Below are 18,433 nucleotides of genomic sequence, written 5' to 3' on the forward strand. Positions count from 1 at the left end.
CAGAAATGACGGAGTTATGGAGTAACAAACATAAAAAAAAATAAAAACATACAACCGAATTGATAACCTCCTCTTTTTAAATCCTGAAGTCGGTTAAAAATAAAAAATACACGGTTTCTAAACTTTTCCTCAGCGATTGTGTAAAGTACAATTCATGACATTGGACCTTATTTTATCTTCCTTGGTAACCCGCTATTCTATTATCAGAGGTAAAAGAACTTGTGTAAGTCTTAACTTTCATTTGTATAACAAATATGGTCTCTCTTACCCTGGCTGGAGTGCAACGAACATGATTACCGCTGGTCATTACTGCCTGGCAGTGAATAATACTTATAATATTGCACTGTACAATTATAACTCTAACTTAACGAGTTAAACTTAGGCATTATAGGCCCCGGTAGGTAACTAGTCAATCCTGACACCTGTTTCCTTGCTACTAATATGCACGTACATAGTAGATATTTAAATAGAAATTAGAGATTTCTTTAATTTCATTCCATACTTATAAATTTAATCCTATCACCGTCATCATAAAACGAATACGAAAGGTAAAAAATAAGTAATAAGTAATGTTAAAATTATTGTAGGTATTATGTATGTTAATTATGTTGAAAGTTTTTCCTAGATAAATTGTTGCTGAGAAATGCAACAATAGTTCTATTCTATGCAATGTATTGGGCCTGTCATACAAAGAACACACATTGGAAAAACAGAACCGAACCGAGTTACCTATAATCTTTGCCATGCCACGGTTATGTAGACATTAGACAGGCAGGTACCTGGAACCGATATATTTTGATACCTTGACTGTACCTGCTGATAAAATTAATATTTCAAATAAAACATCTTCAAAAAGGGTAAAATTAAATATTGATATTATTCCTTATAAATGCGCTAGCAACTGTAACTCTTCAACGGGTCAACACACGTACAGTTTGATAAGAAAGAAAGATAGCTGTTTATTAATTGCTTGGGGGTATTCTTGACCAGTATTGTAACCAATATGGGCATTACATAATTATAATATACCGGCACCTGATAGTACATTGTGATACAAGTGTGCTAAGTTGGTTATTATATACGAGGCGATATTGTGCGCGCGAGCTGCGAGCGAGCGCGCAATAAGAAAGCCGATGTGTGTAATGTATAGCAGACGCGTTACATACGACGTTTTTCAACACACTTGCGAGGAAAAAAGAAAATTTCATATTAATCAAATTTTAATTGTTTAATCGGTTAGTAGGGCCAAAATACTTTTTAATGCCTAATCCGAGCATACAAATTTCGATAAAAAATAAAAATAAAATATTAAATTTCTTTGTTTTTTTAGGTTAATATAGATGAGTTATAGTTCGATTTATAATATACATACCTCTGCAGCGATAGTTTTAATGAGTTTATTATATTACTGGCAACTAATATATCAAGGTGTCAAGAAATTAAACAACAGCGTTACTTTTTTACAAAATTAACTTTTTTTATTAAAATTGCACAATCAGACTTTTCAATATGTCAGTTTTAAACTGTAACGCTTACATTTAGCTCTTAGTAAGTTAAATCACAGAAATAATCAGTTTCATGGAGTATTCTTAATAATTAAGATTACTGCGTTACCAAAGTGTCATTTTAAAACTTAAACTTTCCTATTAATAACAAAAAACAACTTATATTGAATACCACCTAATGGCATAACCTTCCACTTTTGATCAATAATACGTACGTAAGAGGTTCAGGCATTTAAGATCACTAGAAGCCCATGTATTACTGAAATTACTACAATAATCAAGGGGACACAAAAGTAACGCAGTAGTAAGCTTAGTAACACAGTAGTATTTTCTTACATACTATACTTAGTACTTTCTATAGAGATCTGTTATAATGATAAAACAAAACAAAATTTTACTTCTTATGACGTGATATCTTAACAAGTAACTCAAATAACTTCAATAACAACAAACTTAGCAAATTTAATACAAATAATTCAGTCTTACTTTTCATATACGTTAATTGCTTCATCATAATGAAAATATACCCTTTTACCTTTTACGATAACTTTAGGGTTAGGAACAATTTCCAAGATGTTATCATAAGGCTCGTAAGAAATATCAGTCTCCACTGCTTTGAATCTTTTGCCAGTTTTATCTACCATCTTGTAAAACATAATTTTTACGTCTCCTTCTTCATCGACTTCACTTTTAGCAACGCCGAGGTAAGTGTAGTGTTTGTCTTTGACAGAAGACACTTTTATTAAAACATGGACACCGTCAGATATTTTTGAAGGATGAACATTTTCCTTTTCAATTAGCTGCATTTCGTTTATATTAGAAACCGATGGTTGGCTAAATCTTGCTAAAGGTTCGTCGTCAGAGTTGGAAGATGAGGAATAAACCGTATTATAATATGATCTTCTAGGTACGGCAACGACATTAGAAATGTCATCTAGGACTGATTCCTCATCCAATTCAAACGAAAGAATATCTTCTCTAAGTGTATTAATGACAGGAACAGGAACAGGCTGATATGTTTTTGGATTCATGCAACGGCAAAAACCCCTTTCGCAAAAGCAACTGAGGTCTCTGTATTGAAGTTCACCGGGAGTGTCAGTAAAAACTTGATGTACTTGCATAGTACCCTGGAGTGGCACTAGGTTTTTAGGTAGTGCTTTTTCAACGATTTGAATGTCGCTTTCAGTCAGTAAGTACATTCGAACCTTGCTCAAATCCTTCAAAGTATAATAAAAAGCTTCTGCATCAGAAATATCGGAACCAGCAGCTACTTTTTCATCTGCGGTGCGTTTGAGGTAGCCACCAACGCCATCAGCAGCCCCTTTTCCATGACCAGCTTCAAAGAAATTCCATGTAACGCGGATGAAATTGTATTCGCTGAATAGTCTGTGACTTATGAAATAAAAATTTTGCTTCTGCCGGTATTGAGTAGCTGGTCCATCGGAGAAAAAGTGAACTGTAGTTATATGACGGTTGTTGTGTTGTATTTCGCGAATAATTGGATGTAGGTGTGCCCAAATGGAGGCAGGGTTATGGGAATTATTCGCAGAAATGGTACAAAATGAATTTACAGTTGGCTTGTCATGTCCTTCAGGTTTTGTGTACATAACTCCCGTATGTAAAGTTACTTGCTTTCTTGATCCGCCAAAATGGTGGGACTGCACCTCTTCAAAATGCTTACAGTTATAGTTTTCGCTAAAGTCGACATGCAGAACGACTTCGTTATTATTCAAATTATCTATAGCATTTCGATAACTCTTGTACTGTATTTTAATGTTGTAAATATGTTTCTTTAATTGTATCAAAGTCTGTTTTAAGTTTCCTATCAATTCTTCAACTGTTCCTTCAGCTATTTCCTTTACGTTTTTAGTAACTTTTACTTTTTTGCCTGATTTTTCAATCATTTCCGATTTCCTTATCCAATGAGCCCATTTCACTAATCCGAGATTACCTGTTGTTTCCCTAAAAAGTATTTCTTTTGTCTTACAATCTTTACAATTGCCAGTCATACAAGCTTTGTTATATGTCGAGCATACTGTGCTAGCGATAAGTTCGTTCATGTTTGAGGTTGCAAGGACTCTTGTTTTGTGAAGAGCATCTATAATATACTGCGCATTTGTATGTGTCTTGCATAGGCAAGTCTCTCTTCCAGCAACTGAAGGCGGTTTTACGTAAAAAGGCCTATTTTTTATGAAATATGAATAAGAACATCTCAGTTCTGGGTTTTCTTTTTTGAATGAACGAAATAGGCCTTTCATCGTGTCCAGTAAATGGCGCTTCTGCATTTTTATTTTTTTAAGGGTGACAGTTTCCCGTTTACCCGCCGTAGCTCTAGAAACATCATCACGGTCAAAAAAGCTTTTAATATTATCAGCCAGAAGCTTTTTCCCTAAAGGGTTATTCTGTCGTTTCATCACTTTCATCTGATCAATGCCCAAAGTCTCGCGTATAATACTAATCTTCATTTTAGACTTGGCTATGCCTTCTCCTTGGAAAATTCGTTTTAAGGCTTTCTTCTCTCTCACTGACTTCAAACTTTTGTAATGGTCTTTGATTGCATTAGATATCGTTGAATACTTGTTTTGGTTAAGCTTATTAATTTTTTTCGTGTCTTTGATTGTGGTTTTAGCTCGTTGGTATCTCTTTTTGTATTTATCGCACAGCCGTTTCATTTTTTCGAGTTCTTCCTGAATTTTCAGATTTTTTCTGTAAACTGCAGAGCGATCTCTTCGTATTTGTCTTCGACCTCTAGATCTCGGTGAAACTGGAGTTCCTGACCGTGGGCTGGACGCCGGTGTAATGTTCATAATTTGTTGAGCACACTTTTGACGTTCTCGTCGTTTCTTGTTCGCAGTCTTCCATTTACGCTTGATATTTCTGTGTTCACGCTCTGTCATATCTTTTACAAGTTTTTTATTAGCGTGGTACCTTTCAAGATGTTTTTTTTTGGCTTCAGCATTTTTTATAGGGTCCAACTTTAATTTAAGCCTATAACGACGTTGCTTTTCTGCGTTCGTTAACGCCATTTAGTGCAGAAGCTTCTTTCTGTGAAGAAAGAAACAGTATTTTTGCATTTCGGTCTTATTAACATATTTCTAACATTAAAAATAATAAAAAACGCAACTGCGTTACCTTTACAACAACTGCGTTACTTTTTTCTAGTAACGCAGTGTAGCAGTTACGCAGTTGTAAATATTTGACTGCGTTGTAAATATTCACTAAAAAGAATAACAAAATGCAAATATTCTAACACTGACAGAAACAAAGCATGACTAACTGCGTATTAAAATAACAATAATGTAAAATATCGTCAGTACGTACCTTTCAACAGCGGTAACTCAGCGGCCACGCAATAAACACACGCACCTCTCTCAACGACTGTGACGCGACTGATCCTGCTAGCGGTCTCCCCCCCGCGCAGTTGCTATCATTCGTTCTAATAGTTACAATAAGTCGAACGAAATGAAGTGAAATAAAATGTAACACACTCACTTTAAGGTTTATTTTCATATAGCAACGCAAGGTAGTTACGATTTTGTTCTTTATTGGGGACACAGACTAAATAATTTTTTATTCCATGAAATATTTAATGTAAAAAATATCTATTGGCGTTGTAATAAAGTTCAAATGTTACATTTTCATAGGGACATTTAAGATTCAACGCCACCTAGGAAATATTGGGAGAAATAGCTAAGTACATCTTGACACAGTGCTCAAGGACAGCAATATTTTGTACTAAGAACGACTGCGTTACCAAAAATTACAACGTTGTTACCGCAATTTTAGGAAAAATAACATATTTTCCCGGTCAAATCTTGTTTTCTGCGTTAGAAAATAATGTTATATTTCGATATAAGTATACTTTTTGCGCAATTTTGTACTGATATCCCATAAAATTAATTATTCTTTCGGAGGGACCAGTTTTTAGGCATCAAAAAGTATTTTGGCCCAGTATGCAGTCTTGCATCTGTCATACTGCCTACCGCCCCCTCGCCCCACCGGCGGGCCCCGGCGGCGGGCGGGGCGCCGGTTCCCGACAGTCCACGTTGTAAAATCTACTCGACCAATTTAAGAAGGCTCCGTTTCCATACATATTATTAGCAATCAGTTACCTTCTTAACGCAGTCGGGTAATATAATGAAAAAGCACGTGTTTTATAATATACGAAAAAGGCACACGTGTTCTCATAATCCTAGATATTAATCTAGGATTATGAGTCAAAAATCGGTGGAATAAAAACGCCGTTTTGAGCATGTGTGTTGAAAAATAATGTATGCATTTACTTAAGATTGTACTTAAGATAACACAATACTGTCGATGAATATCGAGAACTAGAAACGGAGCTGTTAGAATATCAAATATACCATTTTACAGGCGTCTAAAGAAATCAATAATAATAATACTTATTATACTTATAGGTACCTACGCCGACGCTAACCTAATAGCTGTGCTTGAGTGTACCTTTTAATCTATTAATTTCAGTTTGCTTACCATGACCCCCTGTCATGAATTTATATAATTTAGAAAAATTAAGTAGGCACCTACTTTATTTCTGTCTTCCTATGTCCAATTGTTCATCCTTCTTTCTATGTGTTTAAAATAATAAAAATCTCAATGGAGCCAGACAGAGAGGCATAGCACACATCCATAAATTCACTTATGCTATAAGTAATACCATGTTAATTGCGTGCGACTCTAAATCTCTCAACGCCCATCTAAAATACATAGCGTGACGGTAAGAGCACCTGCATTCATTGTACGAGTAGGTACTTGAAGTGCATCGCGTTAACTAAGGGCGTGACATGAACAGCTGTTAGTTCAGTTGCTTTCCCCCGATAAAAACCTGCTGCGTGTCACTCTTGGCTGAGCACAGCCTTTGGCCACTGGCACCACCATACGTCACCAACCCCTAGTTGCATCTCTTTCTAGCATACACTTATTTAAAATAAGTATCTCTTTTCTTTGCCAGTTTTACTTCAAAGGGGTTGTGTGGGTTGTTTAATGGTCGTCCCGGCAACGGAGCGCCGTCCACAAGAGCCGCGGCTGCCCGGCCCGCTGACGTCCTACATTGTACTTCCATAATTAGACAATATTTAATTTAGCAAATGTTCTTGTAAAGTGTCAGTTTAGTACATCAACTTATCACAGCACGTAAGTAGATAGCGTTATCAATTACGATCCTACATAGTTTTAATCTTTAGATATAAGGTCGAACACAGACTCAGCTGACGCAGCACGTTGATATTAGAATTTATTAGTTACGTATCAGATTCCAAATGTTTCCTGCTTTTGGGAGCTACTCCTCTTGAAGTACTATTTTTGTACTCCCGTAGTAGTTTTCCCGTAGATTTTTCTTGGTTGATTGATAATTAACGAATTAATACCTATTTTTTAATTCACTTACCATTACTTATTGACTTACTTTATTCTTAATTTTTTATCTTCTATAAGTTACAAAATACCTACGTAAAATTAACTTTATTTATACGCAATCACATTAAGTATCCATTTCGTGTCACCCATTAATATATATCCATTTATTTATTCAGGTCAGGAAGTTGTCAGCATCTTGTAATGAAAAACAATTTAATCGTGATTTAAGCTTAATAATAAGAACACCTAATTGCTTTTTAGGACTAGTAATAATTCTCATAAATAAACATGAGGTTTTTTTTTAATAGAATTTTTTTGAATTTTCATTTAATGAATAGGTAAATAATAAATTGTGCTGGTTGAAATTATTTCCCTACTTATTACATAAAGTGTCTGATAAAAAATCTCTTGTCTTTATACTTCATACTACTGCAGGTTTTTTAAATGCTAAATAAACAAGGAAAAGTGGCAATTTGGCGAAGCGTCCATTGAACTCAATTCCCACCGGCCTGCCTTGAATCAAGATAAATAAAGCACCTTATCATACAGGATTATGCAAAGAATTACACCGTCTATGCTTCAGCTTACTAATTAAACTTGCGCGTTCAAGGGCCAACTAACTCTGAGTTAATAGTACAGCCCGCGTAGCCAACATGCCAATCGTTAACGCTCCGTAGCGTAGCGTAGTCATCTCTCTCTATCACTCTTCCAAATCAGTGCTACAGTGACAATTGCGCTTCGTTCGCTACGGAGCGTTAACGATTGGCATGTTGGCTACGCGGGCAGTTTCCCGGACCCGACACAGGTTAATTTAAACCTCGTGAACTTCATGTAGATAGTAAGGCGTTTACAACCTAGTCAATTCGGAGATAATAACAAGAAAAACCTGAGAAAGTAGCATGAATGAGATTTATAATAATCATAACAGTGCTCACGACGTAATATCTCTTTCCGGCGCCGTGTGAAAATCACGGGTTATTCCCACTAGTTAATACCAAGTTGTTACCAGTGGTACTGGGAATTTTTACCCACCTTTTACCAAACCTTGGGATTTTTTTCCCAGTAGTTACCACTGGTAAAAGGTGGGATTTTTTCCCTCCCCTTAAAATTTGGTTAGAGTTCAATATTAATAAAAACAGTATAAATAGAAGTTTTTAAACTGCCTTAAAAGTGATGTGCAAAAACTAAAATAGTCAAGGGAAAATTAACGTTTGGAGGAAAGTTATCTTATTAATTGTAATTGGAATTAATTACAAATCAGTCAAAAACCGCCTATTGGCAGTTTATTGGAACACTAATACTTAATAGACTTATCATTATTTATTAAAGAGTATTTATACTATAAGTACCTACTATTTATACTGTTTTTATTAACAACGTTTTAGTGGTAATTACCTACTGGGAAAAAAATCCCACCACTGGTAACAACTTGCTGGTAACTAGTGGTAATAACCCAAAGTAAGTCCCAAGTTACCTACTTACTGTCTGTCGTTTAACTTAAAAGATAATTGTTTAGGTATATATATATATATATATATATATATATATATATATATATATATACCTATTAAAAAAAAATATATATATATATATATATATATATATATATATATATTAAGAAACTTACAAGATTATTGTTTTTATTATATATGCAGGGTTTTTATTTCTTCATGACTGCAATAATTGACGAGCTGAATGAATATATAGGTCATATTGAGCAACTTTTACGATAGGACCAACCCCGAAATCACGAAAAAAAAAAAAACAATCTTCCATAGAAAATGTCAAGGCCAGACAGACAAAATGTATGAAACAGACAAATTTTTTTTCGCTATTTCGGGACTGACCCCATAGTAAAAGTTACTCAGTATGATCTATATATTCAACCCGTAAATTATTACAGGTGACTTAATAAACACCCTGTATATTAGAGACGTTGCTGGGCACAGACCTCCCCTCCTGCACTTAATCCCTTAATTTTAATTACGGACACGAATACCCGCATAGATTAAACGGTGTCGTTTTCACGCAATTAGAATTACTTATCCGTAAAAGATACTACATGATGCCCTTCTAAAGATATCAAGTAACGTGCAACTGAGGTAAAGGGAGCAGGTAGGGAATTAGGGATACTCTTGGACACCCTATCAGTTCCAAAAATTTATTTCCTACCTAACCTTAAGTGTACGAGTACCTACACAAATAAACTAAAACGTTATTAATTTATGTTTGTTTCAGACATTCTCAATCAAACTAATGTAACTAAATCCAATATGAATATGATATACATACAAAGAAGCAACCGGACACTATGACATTGACGGACAGTTTTTCCGGGGAGATAGCTAGCGCAACCAATGTTTCTACATCCAACTGGGATCAACTTTACTGCTCCCATCTTTGGTTAAACAGCAATCTACGGAAAACAATCCTCAACAATGTCCAAGGTGTGGACGATAGAGCGATTACGTATTGTTATACTTGCAGGGGAAAGATGAGAAAATATGAGATAAAATCTCCACGAACTGATTTCCGACCAAATGAGCATTCCACTCCAAACATAAGAATTTCCAAAGAAATTAGCTTACCGTTAGATGACCCCAGAGAAGATTCCATATGTGAAGATATTAGTAGAACAGAAGTTTTCTCGTGCAGAAGAAGTTCCACGAAAGACTCCGCTATCACAGAGGTAGAAATTAACCGTTGCATTCCATCAATATCTCATCAAATAGACTCAAGTATTCGCCAAAAATTTACTTCCTATGAACCACAGCCTGCTGAAAGTAACCCTCGAAGACTTAGGAAAAGCCTAAAAGGCGTCGGATGTATCGTGAATTTTGCTCTGACTGAACCCGTGAAGAAGCGGACTCAGATCCAAGCGTGCTCAATAAGTGTGATGATTATTGCTATTGTAGTTATAAGTTTTGTTTTGGTGAATTTTACTACTCCTAGTTCTACACGTGTAAAAGTAATTAGTACAACTGTAGTGCCAACCCAACCCGTAATTGTAAATAAAACTTCGTCAGCAGTTACAAATATCGCATTATCGTCGGCACAACTGCCCGAAGTTGTCACCTCAGAAATATCATTGACAACAGAAGACGAGTTTAGCAGTACAACGGAAAATAATTCCTTAATTAATAATGTTTTATCTAAAATCCGTAAGAATATAAGGACATATCCGAGAAACTCTAACAAAAGCAAAGAAAGCCAAAAACCTAAAGATATCATAAATCGAGACATTGTATCGCAAAGTTTCTGCTCGTGCCAAACAGATGAAATATGCATGCTAAACGAAAGCAGCGGAACACCTGATTGCAGGAAAGCTATCGACTCCGATGATCCTACGGGTAAGTTTACATTACGTCCCTTATTCCTATGTGTGAAACACTGACGAAAACTGACAAAATCCCATAAAGCTTAAGCAATTTAGCCATGGCTTAGGTAAAATTACACAACCGTTTGTAAACAGTTTGTTTCTCCGAAAAAAAAATCATAAAAATAAAGTAAAAAATAAATAAATGTAAGTAAAATGGTTTAAAAATGTTAATGGTAAATATACGTGTCTTCTAATATAATTATCTCTGTAATGTACAAAATATATTGGTGTTGTAGTAACCCAATAAATTAAGTCTTGTCTGAGCAATCATAAATAATATTAGTCATAAGTGTAAACTGTTTTGGCTGTGAATTGTCTAAATTAATTATTTTATTGTACTATTTTGCCTGTTTGTTTCCCAAGTTTAAATAAAATAAAATAAAAAAAATTTAAAAGTTGATTCTTTTCGTATTGTAGGCATTAACAAAATCGGAAAATTATTCGATTTAGGGTAATAAAAACGTGTTTTTAATCGTAACTTATCTTACAAAAGCTCGCCCAACGCCAATGTGATTCAGCTACTCAACACGGAATGGCGCTGTAATTAATTATTATTATTAATTTCGCTTACTTATCATACGGGAGTCAAGGGCTAAAGAAACCGGCATAAATAAGCTCTCCGATTACGCATACGTTGTTAGGTACGGATCTCGTTACACTGAGATTTTCGAGATGCCTTAGTCGCTTGCGAGTGGCCAACCGTTGTGGGAATGGTTTGACGGAATCGTGACGTCATCGTCGTATGTGACTGTAAACTTCCTACTTACGGAAGGTGGACATAAGGAACGAAATCTCCATGTACCAAAAAGTGTCATCAATAAACTTTAAATAGGTGGCGCTACAATACCTAGAGTACTTGAACAAAAAAACAAATCATAGACAGCGCAATTCACTCCGTCAATAACGCCTAGGTTTTTAGCTACTCTAGCGCTACTCTGGAGAGATTTGGAACTATTATTTATAGCTGACAGCTGGACACTTTTGCAACAGTTCTACCATAAGAGATGCCACTCCTCTTAATTCCACACTCCATATTCCTACTATGATATGGCTATTTGCCATTCACCGTAGAATTTGACAGATATGGAGAGGTTGACGTCTTAAACGTTACCGTATTTAAGGTTAATAAAGTCTACTGTAAAGTGTTGATCAAATTACAAGCGAATATCAGCCTTGGTGAATTAAGTATTGTAACCTTGATCTGATAATGAATATTATTTCAAAGATAATGGACTCTAAGTACTAGAAAATGGAAATAAAGAAGAATTTTAATACTATAATGCGACATGCTATGCGATAGATGGACGAAAAAAATTAGTCGATCTAAAAAAAGTTTCATTTTATAGTACATTGTGATACAAGTGTGCTAAGTTGGTTATCACACTCGAGGCGATATTATGTGCGCGAGCTGCAAGCAAGCACGCAATAAGAAAGCCCATGTGTGTAATGACCATAGCACACGCGTTTCATACGACGTTTTTCAACACACTTGGAGAAAAAGAGAAACTTTCATATCAATCAAATTTTAATTGTTAAATCGGTTAGTAAAAGTCTTGTATTTATCTGTTATACTGGCTGCCGCACCTCGCCCCGCCCCCAGCGGCCGTCGGACCCCGGCAGCGGGCGGGGTGCCGGCTCCCGCCAGTCCACGTTGTAAAATCCACTCGACCAATATACGAAGGCTCCATTTCCATACATATTATTAGCAATCGGTTACCTTCTTAACTCAGTCGGATAATATATCTGAAAAAGCACGCGTGTTTAATATCTAGGATTATGAGCCAAACTTCGGTGGAATAAAAAAGCCGTTTTGAGCAAGTGTGTTGAAATAGTACATTACGATACAAGTGCGAAAAATAGGAAATTCAAAACGAGTGGCGATAAATTAACACACGACCGAAGGGAGTGTTTTAAATCGACACGAGTTGCGAATTACCTATTCGTACATGTATCGTACAACGTTTTACAGTACATATGGCCCTTTAAATGTTTGATACAGTAACGTAATATGCTAATTTGTGCACTAGTGCGGTAAAGTAGCACCATATGTACTGTAAAATAATTTACGGACTCCAACAATAGCTGCCATAGACCCATAATACCTAGCCTTTCAAACGCATTATCCACATTCATATCATTAGTTCATCTCCCGATTAGAAGAAGACGTAAAAGTCCGGTCCACGAGTACTGATAAAGAAAGCTCTAGCTTGCATGTTTATCGCCCTCGCCATTGCGACAAACATAAATAAACATAACTCAAAGGTTGTCGACTTTCGAGGGCTGCGTGTCTTAAACCCAAGTCTTAAAGCAAAGCCAAAAAGTTCTTGAAAGTTGATCTATAAACGATAAGTACTATAGATACATAATTAGACTAGTTATTATTAATATTATATTATTATTCAATTGAAGTATTCGTTTGTTTTAACCGACTTCTTTTCCCAGAAGGAGGAGGTTCTGCATTCGGTTTTAGATTTTTTTTTATGTATATTCGCCGATTACTCCGGAGCTCGTGGTCTGATTTTGAGTAATTCTTTTCTTATTCGAAAAAAGCTACCTCCAAGGTGGTTCAAGGTGGTGGTGGTTAAGGTGGTGGTGGTATTGATCTGGTTCTGATCTGATGATGGGATCCATAAGGAACTGAGAAAACTTCTTAATCTTTAAAGGCACGTGTATGGTGATTTAGGTGTCTCCCGATAACCACCAATTTGATGTAGGTACTTAGTGCAACACTAGCCTTGCCACGAGTTTGACATTACATATTCGGAAGTCTTCGTAACTTACTTTCTATACATCTCGCTCGCACTAATAAAATGCTGGTAGGAGCGAGATGCGTAGAAAGTATGTTGCGCCAGCGAATATGTCAGTGTCTTTCTCGTGGTAAGGCTACTGATTATGAAGACCACGGGCAATATGTGGAAATTCCTTCTTATAATTATTATGATTTTTGATGTAGGTAGTACTAGTGTTGGAACTTACTAAAGAATGAGACTGATAGGTCATGGGCAGGTGTGAGAGGTGAATGTAGAGGATGGTGTTTGGGGGGTCTGAGGTTGGGGGTTGAGGGGTTGGAGTTTGACGAGTCAGGGTTTGAGAGGTTAGGGGTTGAGGGGGCGGTGAGTTGATGGGTCCGGGACTGAGGGGTTGGGAGTTGGGGGATAGGGGGTTAGGAGTTGAGCGGTCGGTGGTTGGAAGTTGAGAGATTGAGGTTAAGGGTTAGAAGTTACGGGGTACGGGGTTGATGGGTCAGGGAATGGTGGTTGAAGGATTGGTGATTCAGGGTTGGTGGATCAGGGTTGTTGGGTTGAGTGATCAGGGGTTGATATGCTGTGAGGTTAAGTGATTGAGGGGTTGAGGGAGGGGTCAGTGGCGGGGCGGAAGATGGATTTAAGTGTAGTGACAGGAATGATTTCCCAGACGAACTTGAGGAAAATCCTGATTATTTATAAAAGTTTACGAATACAGTATGTTTCCATTCATGCGTCACGCGTCATTCATAAGGTAACAATGCCATAAAACTAAAAACGGAAAAATAATACATTTTACGAAAAAAAAAGGCTTCAGAAATGATAAAATAAATATTATCCTTTTTAAGTGTATGCGTTACCAACTTAAACTTAAAAAAGGATAATATTTTATTCTATCCTTTTTAGGGTTCCGTAGTCAACTAGGAACCCTTATAGTTTCGCCATGTCCGTCTGTCTGTCTGTCTGTCCGAGGCTTTGCTCCGTGGTCGTTAGTGCTAGAAAGCTGAAATTTGGCATGGATATATAAATCAATAAAGCCGACAAAGTCGTACAATAAAATCTAAAAATTTAATTTTTTTAGGGTACCTCCCGTACACGTAAAGTGGTGGAGAAATTTTTTTTTTCGCTTCAACCCTAGAGTGTGGGTTATCGTTGGAAAGGTCTTTCAAAACTAATAGGGGTTTTCAAGAAACACTTTTTGATAAAGTGAATATATTCGGATATAATCGCTCCGAAAAAAAAAAGTATGTCCCCCCCCCCCTCTAACTTTTGAACCATAGGTCTAAAAAATATGAAAAAAATCATGGAAGTAGAGCTTAAGAAAGACATTAAATGAAAACTATAGCGGACATGAACAGTTTAGCTATTTTTGAGTTATCGCAAAAAGTTTTCCCTTCATAGTAAAAAGACTTACATACTTTAATTAGGTACTGATTATGCAAATTTGCCTATTTGTTTAACTCGGGTGAAAGGTACCGTTTCATCCCTTGGTTAACAATTTACTATACTTTAAGCTCCAGTTTAGCTTATTGTGACGGAAGAGTAACTACGGAACCCTACACTGAGCGTGGCCCGACATGCTCTTGGCCAGTTTTTTTTTTATTTCTCAAGTCAATACTCTCTCTCTCTCTCTTCTCTCGTGGTTTTCCTACTTACATAATCTGAATTTACCTAAATTTTCCTGTGCAGGTTGTGGAGGTCTGTGTGCCTTGGAGACCGAGGCATGTCAGCTAGTAGACAGACTGCGAGGCGTGCGCGTGTGCCGGCAGCTGAATCTGGTCACGTGCTCGCCTCAAGAGTGGCGCTGTCGCAACGGGTTGTGCGTGCCGGCCGCGGCACGCTGCGACGGCGCCGTTCAGTGCTACGACAAGTCTGACGAGACGCACTGCGGTAAGGACAATCAACATGTTCTGTGTCCTGAAAAAATATGTATGTATGGACCCGGGTATGTCCTTAAAGGACCCGGGTATGTCCTTAAACTACGTCCAAAAGAGAGGTATGGGCATTGTGAATGTCATCTCGCCTTGTGTGGTAGGGCACAGCCAGCAGATGTCATTCCAGATCTAGAGCAGAGCCCAACTGGGGAAGTACCTCCACCTTACAGAAAACCGCAGCCAAATAACACTTGACCCTACTCATAGTGTTGTGTTCCTGCCGGTGAGTAAGGTTGCCAGAGCTCAACGAGAGGGGTGGGGTTAGGGTCGGCAACGCGCATGTAACTCCTCTGGAGTTGCAGGTGTACATAGGCTACGGAGACTGCTTACCATCAGGCAGGCCGTATGCTTGTTTGCCACCGACGTAGTATTAAAAAAAAAAAAAAAATGTTGTCCTGATAAAATAAGTTGTTACAGGCAGGTACGTTAAATTAAACCATAAAAATAGAGGAAACAGATGGGTTTTACCGAACTAATGAACGGACAGGTGGTAATGCTCTTCGAGTGCATGTACCTATGGATATTTAGTTTATATTGGAGTTTGAGCTAATGATGTTGGCGTTAGTGTCATGTTTTACTTTACAAATGGAGAAATTGATTTGATTGTTGCTTGTTACAGAATGCGATCTAAAGAAGCAGTTTCGTTGCGGTCACTTCATATCATGCTTCCCTAACAACAAACTATGCGACGGGATCATCGACTGCTGGGACGGTTTCGACGAACTTAATTGCACGACAGGTTATTTATCACTTTACTCACTACCTACCATTTTACCTGCCCATCAATTTCGCGAAATCGCGACTTTCTAATTGTCAACATTTTTATATTGTTTCTTAATACGTTGTCTTTGTCACGTCTGCATTGACCCTTGCCAAGAATTTTTACTTAGAAACTTACTTACCTTACCTATAACTTGGATGGTAGGCATCAAAGATCATAATAGATAACAAGATAACTAATAACTATACGTTTTGGAGACGGGACTATCTTGTAGCTACGTTGTTTGTTGAATTATATAGGTAAGGCAATGACGATTACGGTGATTAGATGTCAATGAATAATTTCAATTTGAGTCTCCTATCCTTATGTAGAGAATTGAGAGAGTAAGGTACCTAAGGCAAAGAACAAAAAAGTTTGTCTACAAAAAAATGGGGGTGGTTGCGAAACAGACTCGTGAAAAAGGACCATAAGGGGCCTTGACCCGGGCGGCAAGAGCCGAATCTCGGTCAGTTTCGAGCGCTAAACCTAGAAACAAAAGGGATCATAATTAAATAAGCCATTTTCAGATATATTTTACAATAGGTACCTTAGCCACTAGGTACTTGCTACACTTTGTAGGAAGAGTAGGTACACTAGGTACGCCTATTCCTTTACCTTTAAATAATAATAGTGCCACAAAGACAACCTGATTCTTTGTTTCAGGTTTTTTTCAGAATGGTAAAGCGAATGTCTTCGATTTATAAATACTTATTATACCAAATGTAAAGTAAATCGCTGTGACCTTCATTTGGTAGCCACGAAACGGGGTTATGAATGTATTCACTCAAACTAACGGGATTTCCTATTCATTATAATCTATATTGACATAAATTTCCTTAATAACGAACACCGGGACACTTTTTATCGAACTGCTAATGAGTAAATACATTTTGTTAAGGTCACGAACAATATAGGTAACTGATAGTCTGATACTAGGCTATCAACTCTTAGCCCCTAACCTTAATAAGCAGACTCGTGTAAATCGGTAATCGTTTAAGTTGTAGTGGCAATTAGTTAATCTCGTAATGAATGATAGGTATGTAGGTAAGGTTATTTTACGTTTTACCCATGCCTACCTATTTTAATTTGACGGGGTCAAATCGACCCCGCAGATTACAACATGCACGTATTGCAGGTACCTTTTTTGTGTGTTTGACACAGTAACCGTCACGCACACGCTAACAGCATTGGTAGAAGCTAACAATTCGTACGGTACTATACTTACTTAGGTTTGTAGTTTTTATTGAGATTTGTGACAGACAAGATCTCTGAAGAATGAATGACTCACGCAACACCGTACCGAACCTGACCCACTTAACATAAAAATCTAAACAAAATATAACTTAATTCAACTCACAATTTTGCAGACTATTTTACAAACGACACTTATCCTGCTCACCTCTTGGCAGCGAAAGTATTAACTTTTCATAAATGTTGCAGAATGTCCCGAAGATCAGTTCACCTGCACAGACGGTCAATGCATTCTCGAGTCTCGCTTCTGCGATGGCTATGCCGACTGCCCGGACGGTAGTGACGAACCGCGCGGCTGCGACGGCGGTTGTAGTAAACACGAGCTGCAGTGCAGGAACCGACGCTGCGTGTCTAACAGCGTGAGGTGCGACGGCCAAGATAACTGCGGCGATGCTACTGATGAAGTTCACTGCTCTTGATTGTCCAACCTTCCCTTTATAAAATATTTCTTCTAGGTACTTCTATTTTGAGTGTAGTGTCAATTGATAGAGGTCACTAACACAACAACTTAAAACAGTCATGTTTTAAGTTGTTTCAAATGGAAGTTATTTCAACTTTTTAAGTATATCTGAAATGGCTAAAATCATTTTGATTTAATTTTGTGTAGGTGTAATTCTTAAATTACATTACTTTGTATAAATAGATAGTTAATTAAATAGTGACTGAAATTAATGTCTCTTTTTGTTTTCATGAACCCGGCGTCCCTCATATTATTAACCAAAAGAGAGGGGTGAGATAATAGACCGCGAGCCAGGAACATATTTCTATGACCAATCGCTTCCTGGGCGATAACTCGTATAGTGGTTAATAACGGCTATGTATTATGCACCCTCGTGGACGTCAACTGCCGCTTCTTTGGTGGGTTAAGTAAAGGCAGCCACCGAAATGCGTAAAAAAAAATTATCATTCCCGTTTGATACGTTGACAGATGATAGTTTAGTGAATTAAAAAAATCGTCAGCCGGTTATATCGTGGCGGAAAGAACGTCAGCTGGTCGCATGAACATTAAAAAAATAAACGCTTTGCCTTTTTATGATAGTGATAACAAAATCATGAAACTTGGCATGTAGCATACCATCAGGCGTTTCAATAAACCTGCTGCTGCGGCTGCTGGAAACCATCGCGAGCGCAAACTTCTGGCTGAAAGGAGTGATATTTCGGCGGTTTCGTGGGAATCTGCCGAATCCCGCACCAGAACAGGTGGCGCAACCGAAAACTTCGTTGTTAAAATGATTTTTATATTTTAAGATTTTTATTGTATATGTTAGTCTGTAAGGTATATGATATATGGGCCTTAGTTGCCTGAAAAAAAAGCTTTCTTTCCACCGGCTGACGGTTTTTATTTATTTAAAATAGTATCTAAACTGTCATCTGACACAATATCAACCGGGAGGCGATGGCTGATTTGATTGATGGCTTTTTCTATTTTTGTGTAAAAATCCTAATGCGGTTCATAGAATACATCTACTTGAACTAACTAAGTTTGA

At 37.2% G+C, this 18,433-nt stretch overlaps 1 protein-coding gene and 1 long non-coding RNA gene across 3 annotated transcripts in view; one reads left to right on the top strand and one right to left on the bottom strand.

The window, feature by feature from the left end:
- LOC133519019 (vitellogenin receptor-like) overlaps positions 1-17,365 on the top strand; it is a 37,819-nt gene extending 20,454 nt beyond the window's left edge. Inside the window, exons 1-5 of one of the 2 annotated variants that reach the window (XM_061852878.1) lie at positions 5,872-6,656; positions 9,117-10,228; positions 14,691-14,891; positions 15,555-15,674; positions 17,136-17,365. In XM_061852878.1, coding sequence (XP_061708862.1) covers positions 9,190-10,228; positions 14,691-14,891; positions 15,555-15,674; positions 17,136-17,365 — 1,590 coding nt within the window. In that variant the 5' untranslated portion in view covers positions 5,872-6,656; positions 9,117-9,189. Of the gene's footprint in view, positions 1-5,871; positions 6,657-9,116; positions 10,229-14,690; positions 14,892-15,554; positions 15,675-17,135 lie in introns of those variants that run through there. The other variant, XM_061852879.1, reaches the window with a different exon arrangement.
- Positions 10,063-17,210, bottom strand: LOC133519029 (uncharacterized). The gene is made up of 3 exons (XR_009799571.1): positions 17,095-17,210; positions 14,673-14,918; positions 10,063-12,000 (listed from the first exon to the last, which is right to left on the bottom strand). It is a non-coding gene; the product is annotated as an uncharacterized LOC133519029 (long non-coding RNA).
- Positions 17,366-18,433: the final 1,068 nt, after the last annotated feature.

Source organism: Cydia pomonella, chromosome 6, assembly GCF_033807575.1.
Source record: "Cydia pomonella isolate Wapato2018A chromosome 6, ilCydPomo1, whole genome shotgun sequence".
In the NCBI taxonomy this organism is placed as follows: Eukaryota; Metazoa; Arthropoda; class Insecta; order Lepidoptera; family Tortricidae; genus Cydia; species Cydia pomonella.